Source organism: Platalea leucorodia, assembly GCF_965183815.1.
Source record: "Platalea leucorodia genome assembly, chromosome: 16".
NCBI lineage: Eukaryota > Metazoa > Chordata > Aves > Pelecaniformes > Threskiornithidae > Platalea > Platalea leucorodia.
In genome coordinates this window covers 10,601,605-10,614,493 of record NC_138838.1, presented here as the reverse complement: position 1 = coordinate 10,614,493, position 12,889 = coordinate 10,601,605, and the positions used below count along the sequence as shown (strand labels likewise).

The window sequence follows — 12,889 nt, the reverse complement described above, 5'->3', positions numbered from 1 at the left end:
TGACTGCTGCCTTCCAGCGGAACCTGTTCCCGCTCATTCATGTAAGACATTAAAATAAATGGAAGCAAGTTGTACCCAACGGCCGCGGCTGGGCGAGCGGGTGCCTCGCGAGGTCCGTGCCTGGAAGCCGGCGCTGCCTCAGGTTCATTTCCATCCTCAGCCCCAGAAGCCAAAGGGGGAAAAGAGGGGGCGCGGGGCTCCCCGGGCCGTGCCTGGCAGCAGCGACCGCTCCCGAGCCTCGGCTGGCTCCAAACCACCTCGGGAACAAAGTTAACGAACTCACAGAGACATGGTGCAATTAAAAACCGAGAGTATGTTAGAAGGCACAGACTCCTCCACCTAACTTCTCCTGGCGCTATCAGAACTGGTTTATAGCACATTCCTGAGATATTAAATTAATTCCTCTATTTGTAAAGTCCATTACGTCAAGCAGAGAACACACTGCTCCCCCTGAAGACAGGGAGCCATGCTGGCTGCTGCGGATGAGAACCAGAAATTAAAAACCAAGGCAGCTGGGGAAAGCCGTGGCTCACCCGACGAAGCGGGCTGTCCTCCTCCAGCAACCGCGCGTCCGGCTGCTCACAGCACGACGACAGAAGAGATTTTACAGGAAAAAAAAAAGGTCTAGAGGCACGAAAGGCAGCAGAGCTCCGCGCTGTGAACAGTTTTATTACAGGATCTCAAAGCGCTTTACAAACACCAGCGCCGAGCAGCACCGTGAGGTACACACCGGGGAACACAGCGGAGGGGCCGGTGGCGGCGCCGGGGCAGACGCGCGGCAGCAGGAACGCGGAGCGGCAGGTCGTTGGCGACCTCGCCTCTCTCCCTTCAGTGCGGAAAGCCAAAACGAGAGAAAGGACTCCAGCGTCGCTCCGTTCCCTTCCATTTTCCAAGCGAAATGAAAACGCAGCGTTTCCACTGAACGGGGAGGATCAGCAGCCTTCTTGCAGAGGTGCGATGCCCATCGGGTCTTTACGAACTCGACGTCTGGAGCTTTGCGCGAAGGTGCAGAGAAACAAGGTGCAGAGAAACACCGCTGTTACCACCTCCTCCTCGGTTACCACCTCCTCCTCGGCAGAGTTCGGCGCGCTCCCCCCCGGGGAGGAACAGCCTTTCCGCGGGGTGATGTTTGCTACAGCTGCAAACCACTTGGAGACAATCTCCGAAGCGAACAATTGTCAAGTATTTCCCGCTCACGTAGCTCGGCGGCACACGACAGCACCGAGAGCCGAGGCGTCGCCCCTCTCCGCGCGCATCCCTCACCTGCCAGCTCTCCGCTGCCAGGACCACGCCTGACGTTTTCAAAGCCCTCCTGCACCTCGACCGTTACATCTTGTACTTCCATAGCTTGAAGTCACCTGAACCACCCCTTAATTAGCGCTCTGGCACGTTAATTAGCTCCTTATGAACTTGCTTAGAACCACTGGCTCTGCCTGGACTCCCTGGGTCAGAACCCGCTCTCGTATTTCAAAGCGGGGAGCGTAACCCCCCTTCGCCAGGGTCCTGGCCTCCTTCGCTCTTCCTCCCCCGTGAAGTTCGCTTTCTTCCCCAACGCCACGCAGCCAGAGCGCAATCCTCCCCAAACGCCACTTCGCTTCAGCCACACCAAACTCCCCAGGCTTCCTTTTGTGAAAGACAAGGTTTTGCTTCCCTGAGCACACTCATAACCCAACTTTAAAACTGCTCCCGCCTCACCTTTCTTCAACACAGGTGACAGAACCCATCAACGCCCACAAGGGTTTGGGGTTTTTTGGGCCAAACTTCCCCTTTCAACAGCAGGCACCTACGTGCCGCCAAGCACGCGCCGCCCGCTCCACTCCCTTGTTTCCCCACCCTTGACTACGACCTCCGCTGGCAAGAGCCACCCCACCTTCGCGCTCCCCCAACTCACCCCGCTCACCTCTACCCTTCTCCTTTGCCTCCCACCTGGCATCGCCCCACTCGAGCACCTAGGGCACGTCCGTTGTCCGTAACAGCTTTCACCTTCTCCCCCCAATACAGCGCTTTCGCTATCAGAATTTCATAATTTTTGGAAAAAAGTACATCTCACACACACACCCCTTCGGCAATACAGCATTGCTGCAGGGAAACAACGTTCTGTAACAACCTACTGCCTGCCACCGCCGCACACGGCACCCTTCACGGTGTTAGGCGCGCCAGGCTTAAAACCCAAATCTGCTAATCCTGCCCCAAACGCAAATCCCGGTTTACAGTAAAGCAAGCCTCCTGCCCGCTCCCTCCGGGCCGCTCCGTTTCCCTGCCATACAGAAGCAGGAGGCAGTCACTCATTTCTGAAAAGCCAAGCGCGCGCGCTCTTTACGCAGCACCCTACTTCAACATCAACGCCATCGGCGCCTGCGCTGCGCTCCCTAGGACACTTCTATAGACCGGCAATTCTGTTGGGCGGAAAGAGATGCCTTTCTGCTCCGCGCCGACTTCGCGCTTTAATTCACTGTAAATTAAACATCTTCACACCTAAGCACTGTCACTTCATCAGACAACCCAAGGAATACGCGCACGCTTCCCACGAAGCGATGCCAATATTCCCCGAGGGAAGGGGCGGCGTTCCCAGCCCGGCCTCGAGCTGCGCACGCCGCAGGGGTGCGATTACCCCGCGCCTACGCCAGCGACAACGGCTCAGCGACCTGCCGCAGGAACCGGCTCCTCCGCAGCCTCGCTCGCCGACGCTCCAGCCCGCAGGCACCGCCGAGGTTTGCACACACGCTTCCACCCGTATTTATTTCCAAGAGGATTGCGGGGGGAGCGCTGAGCCCAATTAATCTCATGTTTTTCCCTTTGTGATCCCTTTAGAAGGGTATCGTTAGCAACAACATTAATACTAAAGCATCCGCTTTTAAGCGGTGAGAATTCTTTCTTTTCCCCTTTTCACCTACTCATATAATAAATTCCACCCATTTCCCAGGGAACCGATCCTTTATTTAGGAGAAGCTCAAACATCAACGCTTCCTGTGAAACACTACATCTCTGTTGAACACAAAAGCCTTTTGTCTGAAAACTTGCGATTTCACAATGCTACAGTGGCAAGCAAAGACTAAGACCCTTAGCAACAAATGATGACAGCCATGCATGTTTTTTTAAAAATTTTATTTGTCAAAGAAAAAAGGCAATAGCCAATTGAAAACCTACTTAATCTTTAACTCCAATTTTTGTCTTTAAATTTAGCGAAATGACTTATTGGTTTACTTTTTTTTTTTTGTTAAACAAACCCCCCTTTTTCCCCTTTAACGTTTACCATCTACTCGTGCTGAATCCTTCCAAGGAGATTGCTCCAGCGTACCTCTCCAGGTCCTCGCTTTGCTCCTTTTACCAAAAAAATGAAAAACTCCATCGTGCATCTTAAGGGCTCCAATCGTCAAAAATAGGAAAAAAAAAAATCTTTGGAATAGCCAATTGAGTTGAATAAAAAAATCCACACGAATGCGGTTTGGTTGGGGCAGGAATCCACTCCTATGTTCCTGGTAATTTGATCCCGCTCCATGAATCCTTGTAATTCAGCCTCCCTATCCTATCCACATTATGATTTGAATCCAATGATCCAGCTCCAAGGATTGGGATCCAGTGAGCCCTCTCCAATCCAAACCTTTATAACCAGCAAAACCAAAAAAGAGGAGGCAAAAAGTTAGATACTGTAATGAAAAAATAGGATTCTGGGGAATGATCAGTTATGTTTGCCATCAATTAATACAGATGTACATTAATAACTATCAATTCCCCAAAACAAACTTTTGAATGGTGATGCTCAGATACTTTTTAGAAATGTTAATTACTATTTGGAGGAAACATTGTAATATTTACAATATGTCAACTGAAAATGCCAACATACTCATTGCTCGTACGGTGGTGCGCTACAGGTTTTGTGGTTGCAAAAAATGTTTATGAAACTGGAAAAGCTTACTGCTAAAGCTATCCACCTACTGTATGTCTAAACTATAGCTAGCACTCCCAGCTGGAAGGTAACAAAATTAACTAACTGGAGTTTTCAAACATATCGGTGAGTCAATTGTGAATTAGTCTGAGGGGGCAGGGCTGAGACTTAAGAAATTATTCCCAACTAGGTTTTTCTATTTTTGCTTTCATTCTGATACTTAAAAAAATGAAATAGCAACGCTGTATCAGTCACACAGAGGACATGCAGATTTTAGCAGTATTGATATTATACTCTGATTTAAAGATACCCTTGATCTACTACAAGTGTACGAATACTACGTAACATTAACACTTGTAACCAAATGCTGCATGACGAAGTAAACCAATACTCCCGCCCCCGTCCCAGTTTATTCCTTTAAAAAACTAGAATGGAATAGAGAATTACAAAAGCAAGTATTTAGCACAATTGCCCCCCAAAAAAAAGTTTTAAAGAAAAGAGCAATTGTAGTCTGCGGTAACTAGAACATGCCTGAAGCGACACGTAGGTGCACGTACTCAATTAACCTGTCTCTCAGTATAAGGTCAATACTGCCAAGTTCATCTGTGACAATAGCACTTGGAGTCATACCATTGCCTCCATTATTGATCTGATCCTCCTCAATCCTCCTTTTGACAATCCTAAAATGATTGACATGTGCTCCACAATCCTTTAATCCAAAGCATTCTTAATCCATCTCTTCAGATATGTCTACAGAAAGACACACGAAAAGGCAAGATAAAATATAAGATCCCCCAGAAGAGACAAGTTAGCCACAAACATCCCAACATCCCCAGCTCGTATAAACCATAGCTGAACACTGAGACATTTACACAGCAATACCACAGTTCGGAGAATGTTGGTATTTAACTAGAACTAAATCGAAACAATCCTGACTGACATCAATTAAAATACAATTTACCAAAGACATGAGGGGAATGTTGATGTTAAGGAGCAAATACTCACTAGGGATTTTACACAAGAATGCAATTCAACACTTCAGCCAATTTGAATAAAACAGTTTGAATTAAAAAAAAAATGAAAGACTGTACTAAGTAAAGGAAAACTGTGTACAACATGGGGTTCTACAAAAAGATCAGAGCTAGTGATCATTTATGTACGAGATCGGGATCTGCTGTGGCGGGGAGAGTAGCGTGGAGATCCTCTGCTTCTTCTTGGGGAATAACTGCGGCTTCTGCTGTTGCTTCGACTACGGCTTCTGCTACGACTACGGCTGCGTGACCGAGATCTTCCATAGCTTGGACTTCTTGGGCCATCAACTTTAACACGGATGTAGGCAGTTTCTCCCTATTGAATAGACAGAACTTTCGATTGAAAAGTCTAGGCTTTAGGGCCATCTTTTTAGGCATGCTGACAGACCGAAGATATCGTTTACTACGGCACGGAAATAGACGCCAAAGCTTTAAAGTCTATCTCCTGACAAACTGACCACAGACTTATTTAGCTGCTTTGTACGTAAACAGTGAACACCACACGTTCCTTACCTTCGCATCCTACTGTTAAGCCCCTTGTATCCAATTCTGGCCAAAGAAAGTAAGTATGAAACCTACCTCATGAGATCTAAATTTAGTGTTATCCAGTTTTCGCACAGCGTAGGTCATATCTTCCTTCCGTACAAACTCCACGACACCAGTGCCATCTCGGAAAACATCAGCATAACATACATCACCTGCTTCACGCATGTGATCCTTTAAATCCTGCCAACTTCCACTTGGAGGCAGCCCTATATAAAAAGCAAGACGTTACTTTAAAACCGGATTACATCCTCACCTCCTGTAGTTGCACAGCGTCACCTCGCAGCAAACAAAAGAGACTGTTTAGCAAGCAGGCGGGCTGCCTCGAGGAGCTGCCAGCACCGTACGGGCAGCGCTTCTCCCCGGCTACGCGAGGCGATGCTTTCTAAGGAACGACTTGGAGCCGCATCGCCCCTCGCTGGGAAGCTTGCCTGGAGGACCCCGGGGGAGCACTTGGGCTAAGAGAGAGCAATGACTCACCCGAGACGATCACTCTGTACTCCGAGCGCCGGGACGGGGGGCCGTACCTGCCCCGGGGGGCTCCGCCTCCTCCGCCGCCGCCGCCGCCTCTGCCGGTGCCCCGGCCGCTCCGAGGGAACTCCACGCGGAGGCGATACCCATCGTAATCGTAGCCGTCCCGCCCGTAGACGGCGTCCTCCGCGTCCCTGCGGGACGGGACGGGGCGGTGAGCGCGGCCGCCCGCCCCCCCGCGCCGCGCCCTGCCCACGCACCGCCCCCCCGCCTTTGTTCCCGCTTCCCGCCGGCCCGGCCCCGGCCCCACCCCGCGCCTCCCGCCGCCGCCCCCCTCCCCGGGCCCCCCCGGCCCCCGCAACGCCGCGGGGCCCCGTTAGCGCGGCCCGAGGAGGGAGGGGGGGCGATGCTGCACGGGCGGGGGGGAGGCGGCTCCCGGGCGGCCGCCCCCGCCTCAGGCCCGGGGCTGGGGGGGGGACAGACACGGACACGACGCGGGCCGCGGCGGGGCCCGAGCCCCCCTCACCCGGGGGAGCGCCCGGGGGCGGTGGTGGGGGGTGGCGGGGGCCTCACCTGGGGTCCTCAAACTCGACGAAGGCGAAGGGCGGGCCCCCGCGGCGGTTCTTGAGGTCGATGTCGCGGATGGCCCCGTACTTGTAGAAGACGTCCTCGATGTCCTTGGTGCGGATGTCGGGGGGCAGGTTCCCCACGTAGATGCGGCAGTCGTTGTTGCCGGCTGGGCCGCGGATCACGCCCCCTCCGGACATGGCAAGGTCAGCAATGGCTGCGGCGGTGGAGGGCCGGAGCAGGGAGAGCGGGCGGGCGGGCGGGCGCGGGGCCGGGCCGGGCAGACGGGAGCGCACACGCCGCCTCCCCCAACAACCGCTTCAAAATGGCGACGGCGGCTCCCCTCGCGCTCCTACTGCGCGCAGCGATTTCACCCCGGGACGCAGCACCTCCCGCGCCCACGGAGAACGGGGCGGCGCCCGCGTCTTCCGCCGCGCCCTCACTCCCCCGTCCTGCGCATGCGCGGCTTCGGAGGAAAGTAGTTCCTCCTTTCTCGCTCCTCGGCAGCTCCACCGAAGACGCCGAACCCGTGCTGCCGGTGCAGCTCGCGAGCGCGAGGGTGCGGCGAGCTCGCCTGTCCCTCAGAAAGTCCGCGGCGGGGGCAGAACGTAATCCGCGGCCGCCGTTTTCACGGCGGCATTCCGTATGGCGTCACATCCGGTGCGGCGTCCGCGCCAAGAAGGCCCGGCCGGGGCCGGGGAGAGTGTATCCCACAGTGCCTCGCGGCGCCGCTTGGCGCCAAGGCGCGCGGCGTGTCCCACAATGCACCGCGGTGGGGCCGTGTGCAGCGGCCGTGGGGCGGCGGGCGGGCGGGATGGCGGCGGTGACGGCGGGAGCGGGTCGCTCTCCGCTGTGGGCAGAAGCGGCTGCGGCCGCAGTCACGGCCCTGTCACCTTGTGGCGTGCCCAGGGGACGGGGGGGGAAAGGGCTCTGCCCGCTCCCCAGGCGGGCGGGAGGGACGAGGGTAGGACGGAGGCGAGCTGGGACCGGCTCGGCCACGCTGAGGTAAAATGGCTGCCCTGAGGGCACAGGGAGCTGGATCCAGGCCTGGGTCCACTGCTCAGCCATGCGAGCATCCTGCTTACGTGTCCCCTTCAACACAGCATTAAAAGCAAGTTTCAGGACTCTTGGGTTTTGTTTTTTTTTCCCCCCCCAGCACTGTGCTCTCCCATTTCTGACTGCTGCATTGTGGTTCTTAGGGGCTCTTACATCAGACTAATCTCACAGCCTGCTCTGGAAGGACGCTCAAATCTACTTTGCAGGCTGAGCACGATGACGTTGAGCAGAACCTTAAGAATGCACTTGACTTTGTTCTGTGTTTGTGTAGGTTAATAAAAGTGGAGGAACAAAAAAGCATTTGAGATTGAGGCAAAGTCGCATCTCAAGTGGACGCGTTTATGAAAACATCGTCTCCTGAGGGCTACGTGCTCCTGCAGAAGCACGCACGCGCTATGCCGTGCGTCTTTGGAGGTTTAATGAGAAATGCGTACAAAAGAGGGCAGGAAAGGATTTCCTGGGGAAGAAGCAAGAAAATAATGTACACTTACGTTATGAGTTTGTAATCTAAATAAAGTCACTTTAAAACACCAGCGTAGTAGTCCAGGTTGTCACAAAGCCTTAAAAAATGCATTAAGGCAGTAAATGTAGCTGTAGATAGACAAACCGCTTCGGTGTGCCCCAAACCCTCGGAGCACAGCAGCTCTTCCCTGCGCCGCGCCAGCAGGACTCGTTCCTCTCCTCGCGCCCCGCCGCTTGGAGTTCGGGTCGCAAATGGCTTTGGAAGCGAGAATTTTGTGTGTGATCCACAAGATATAACAGATGTGGGAGGGATACTTGTAAAAATGTTTGAAATAGTTGTGCTTTTGCAACCTGGATGTCTCTCGTTCATCCCTTGGTATCTTTTGTATCAGCACAAGCGAGTCCGTGTGGTATGGAAAGGTTGAGTCGCTGTAACCGCCGCGACGGGGTTAAAGTAGGATCTGAGTGTGCAGAAAAACCCTTTAGGCTCCTAAGTTAATTAAGGGATTTTGAAAAATGTGTCATGCCTCTTTAGTAGAGTCTGTCATGCATACCTCATTTTTCATGTGTTAATTAAAAATGCATATTCCTCTAGAAAAACAGCAATCCCGATGAGTTACAGTTAGAAAAATATTTTCAGTATAACGTCATAACGTGTTTGACTGTTACAAATGCCTTTCATTTTTCTCTCGCGTAGGTTAACGCACAGCAATGTGCTCTGCTCGAGTGATTTTTAACGTTAGTAATATCCGTGCTGGATTGCTGGTGGTTTAAAGACAAGACTGCTATTAATCACTGAAAGATGTTATGAGAAAGCCCATCTTCAGAAGTGATGGTTTGCAAAGTATAAACTAGCGAGTATCTGGGGATTTTCAACATCTTTCAAAGAGTGTTATGGTTTCACAATCCCGTTTGTAGCGGAACACGAACCGGTGAGACGGTGACGGCAGTGCCCCTGTGGTTCCAGCGTTGATCTACGTGACTTCAGTGGGTGCTTTTGAGTGAATACGTTTTTTTGAACCAGCACAATTTAACAAGCTAATTCAGTTATTTGCCAGCTCAGCAGAAATAGTTGTTGCATATTAAAAAGAAAAGAACAACTCCCCTCCCCACAAAAAAAACCAAATCTCAAAGACCCCGAATATCTTCTTCCCAGGTGTCGGGAAGGCTCCATCCTTTGCCAAGAAGTGAGTCTTTATTTTCAGAAGCTTATTAAACTGCTGAAAGTTATTCTTAAAGGTATCATAAAATAATGGTAAGTCCGCCTGGTTTGTGAAAACCCTATTGCGTAATTTCTTTTGTGTGTTAATAATCCTCATAACTGCTTTAAATGATTGTCTTAATTACCTTAATGAAGTGTCTCTTTATAGAAATATTGAATGTTTTCTTCCTCCTTACCTTTTTTAGCTCTGTGTTATCAGTGGAGAGCCTCAAACAGTTGGAGAAGGTGCAGAACATTTATTTGCTTAGTCAGAGTCACTTCTGGCTTTCTGGCAAAATGTATATGGGGAGAATCATTAAACATTAATTATGCAGAAAATAAATTACCGGGAAGAAAATGGCAAATAATCTTGCTAAAAAAAAAAGCCGACTACTGTAAAGTTACAAGCTTTCATTCTCAAAATGAGAGTAATAAAGCCCAGGGCTTTCAAACGGAGAATAGTGATGAATATTGCCGATATTAACTGTGTAACCCAGTACGGGATGTGTCTCAGGGTGCTGAGCTCAGGGGGAGCTGTGCTGGAGGACGCTTTCTTACAGCCGCTCCTCAGTCTGCTTTAGGCCTGCTCCCCTAGAGAAAGAAAAACAGCAACTTCGGTTTGGCCTTTCCTGGCGTTTTCACAGCTTTCCTTCCTCTCCCCCCTGTTCCCAGACCTCTTCCCACGGCGTTAAAACGCACTCTCGCTCTTTGCAAATAACCACCCCGATGCCGCAGGTGGGTCTTTTTACGCAAAGATACTAAAATGCTTTATAATGGGGTCGCTGCTCATTATAAAGAAGTAAATTATAAATAAATTATGATGAAACAGAGGCATTGGCAGCAAAGTGTTTTTCCCAAGATGGGGAGGGGCAGGGGCCGAGCAGGGACCGCAGCCCGCCTCTGAGCTGGGTGGGTTGGGCGCTGGCTTTCCTCCCCTTTACCGCTCACCTGGCTCTGCTAGCAAAAACCTGTTTTTCCTAAATCGCCGGCGGCCTCCTTGGTACGGTACGATCCAGCTGGGATTAGCCTTGACTAATCTGACTTTGTCGCAAAATAACAGGTTCGTCAAAGCTCAGATCGTTTGGAAGAAAAGGGTCATTTTTAAAACGGCGTCTTAAGTTGTAACTTGGTTTTGGAGAATAAGCTTTGAATTGTCCAAACTTGCTGTCTCCCTCCCGTAACAGTCGTTCTGAATATGCTGCGTGAGTGGTTTCTTGTGGCATTTCAACAGTAACACGGAACTGCACAGATAGCGTCTTTGGAGCTTGAAATATAAAGCCGATGTTTTGGGGGCCTTTGATTTTAAATAGTGCCTCGATGTTATCAAAGGTATTCATTCGCATGTAGAAAAAAGATGCAAAAATAACAGCCTGTGATTTTATTTCAGAGAAACTCTGAGTACATTGATAAGACAAAGGAAAGTGTAAGTTTGAAAATACATCCCATAAAAGCAGATGGTGGCAGAGCTCGTTTTATTTATGGAGATTGATGCATAAGCAAAAAGATTTCATATGCATGTGCTGTGGCATGTCTGGATGCAAAGGAAAAACACAGCACACTGATGGTGTGAGTTTTTCCTGAAAGCCAGCCCGAAAGGACACACACAGGTAGAGCTTTAAAGAAGAAAAGCCACTCGGAAGAGCAGGCTGCGTCAGCTGGCGATTTCCATACGTAACACCACCGGAATTCAAATCACGCTTGGAAGGCATCACGAAAATGCTCATTTTTAGAAATTCTGAAACATTGCTTTTTTTTCTTCATTAGAACAGCTACACCGTTACAGCTGTTAAGCACGACGTGCTCAGCAGAGCTGTGGCAGTGAGGTCCTCACGGGACCCCCCGGCACGGCACGGCCCCGTTCCTGCGGCCGCCGCAGCGCAGGACCACGAGCCACCTCGTCACCCCGGGCTGGTCTCCAGCAGCCTGCCGGGCTGGCGGGAGCAATGCGAGGGAGCAGAATCTAGTTAAATCGCATGCGGTTATTTGTCTTGCTAGTAGCAATTAAAGGTTAATTATTAAAAACAAATAAATAAATAAAAACCAGGGGGTTTGATGTGATTTCTGCTGTCTTGTTTTTACATTACTCTGATTTTCAGCGCCTGGTTTTACCTTTGATTCCCATACGCCAGCGCACCACGTCTGGGGTGGGGAGGGGAAGAAGCAGCAGTTCACGCAGACTGAAAAGTTTAAATGAGGCCCCCAAACCTTTTTTAATTGATTTCTTTCCCTGGGAAAACATTTATTTTCATACAGGGCTCTGCGGGCTCCTTCTGCCCACTCTCCGTTGCTCCCTGCCTCCTGCTGTCGCTGAATATTGCGGCAGCCGGTTTCTTTGCTCTCCCCTCTCCCTGCCTGGTGGGATGCTCCAAAACCTGACGTGGACGGAGGAAAATGAATGCAAACTGTTAAATGAAAATAAACCTGCTAAGGTTTATTCCTGCTAAGAAATAAATAAGCGAAAAGGAGTGTATCCGTTTGGGTTGCTCATTTGAGAAAGATCCCCGTGGTTAGGGGGAGACTGGCCGGCGAGGGTTTCCCCTGCAACTGCTCCTTCGCTCCTTTTTCTTTTGCTATTTTTACTTCTCTGTGCATTTCCCAGAGTTGCCTCCTTTCCCCTCGACGCCTTCCCTCGCTCCAGGCGTGCGGCATACGGCCGGCTGAGCCGGCTGCGCCGGGATCCGCCAAGGAGCTGCTGCCGTAGCGCGTGCGCCGGTGGCACAGCAGCGGCGCCGGGAGCTCGCCGACCCCGCTCGGCACCTCCTTTCCCACCGCTTGTGCTTCGACTCGGGGCGAACGATGCCGTCGTGGTACAGGGAACTGAAATAGCGAGCGGTGACGAAACACCGGGGAGGTAACGCCGAGCGAGCCAGCCCTTGCAGCAAGAGCCCCGTGCTGCAGGGTTTATTAAACAGGCAGCATTTTGTACGTGTCCATTAGAGGTATCGATAGCTTCTTATTTGGTGTGTGGCATCTGTCACCTTCCCCACCAGGAAACCGCAGGGCCGTGGCACAGCCGTCAGCTGCCCTGCTACGGGCAGCGAGAGCTCCGCATTTAGACATTGTGGTGGCCGTGCTGCCGAGCCTCAGGAGCAGGGGTAGAGCTGAATCTTTTTGTTCTCCAAAAATAACCCCGATTTGCTAGGCCTCAGTGGTTTTTAAAAGGAGGTTTTCCATTAGCTTTCCATCAGAGAGCCGCTGGCAGCGCTGCCGACGTCCCCGCTCCCTCTGAAAAGAAGCCACGGGATGCGGCCCCCGTGGCTTCAATGCGGGTTTGCCGATTTTTTTAAATACAAGGAAATAGAATGAGTGAGAAATGCATTAAAATTTGTTTCAAGCAGAATATTTTAAAATACAAATAAAGTTTTAGGAACTGTTTCGTTGACACACATAACTTTATGTAAACATTTGAGAAAGGCGAGGGATTGCGATAACCGCTTGAATACAAAAAGTCACGCAGACCAAGGTAGGAGTGACACCAAGCCGTTTATTTTTACTGTCTGAGCTCAATGAAAGGCAAACAAACAAGGAAAAATAAACTAGATGTTTACAAAAGGCCCGGGGCTGGAGCAGTTGCCAAGTTCCCGAGCCGTTTGCCGAGCCCAGCGCCCCGGCTGAAAGGTGCTGCTAAAGGGCCCCTTTCTGTTCCCACTGGAAATCCCTTTTCACAGCATT

At 51.2% G+C, this 12,889-nt stretch overlaps 1 protein-coding gene across 4 annotated transcripts; it reads right to left on the bottom strand.

Annotated features, from left to right (window-relative positions):
- Positions 1 to 3,072: 3,072 nt before the first annotated feature.
- Positions 3,073 to 7,144, bottom strand: SRSF1 (serine and arginine rich splicing factor 1). Of its 4 annotated transcripts, XR_014229981.1 has the most exons (6): positions 6,505 to 7,143; positions 5,941 to 6,125; positions 5,497 to 5,669; positions 5,047 to 5,233; positions 4,517 to 4,636; positions 3,083 to 3,601 (listed from the first exon to the last, which is right to left on the bottom strand). XR_014229981.1 is itself a non-coding variant. In XM_082328428.1 (5 exons), exons 1-5 carry the CDS (start codon positions 6,696 to 6,698, stop codon positions 4,614 to 4,616), a joined length of 762 nt encoding a protein of 253 aa, XP_082184554.1. In that variant the 5' UTR covers positions 6,699 to 7,144; the 3' UTR covers positions 3,074 to 4,613. The 4 variants fall into 4 exon arrangements, 2 of the variants coding, with proteins under 2 accessions (XP_082184555.1, XP_082184554.1); XM_082328428.1 differs by having other exon boundaries at positions 3,074 to 4,636; positions 6,505 to 7,144; XR_014229982.1 differs by lacking the exon at positions 5,047 to 5,233 and having other exon boundaries at positions 3,084 to 3,601; positions 6,505 to 7,142.
- Positions 7,145 to 12,889: the final 5,745 nt, after the last annotated feature.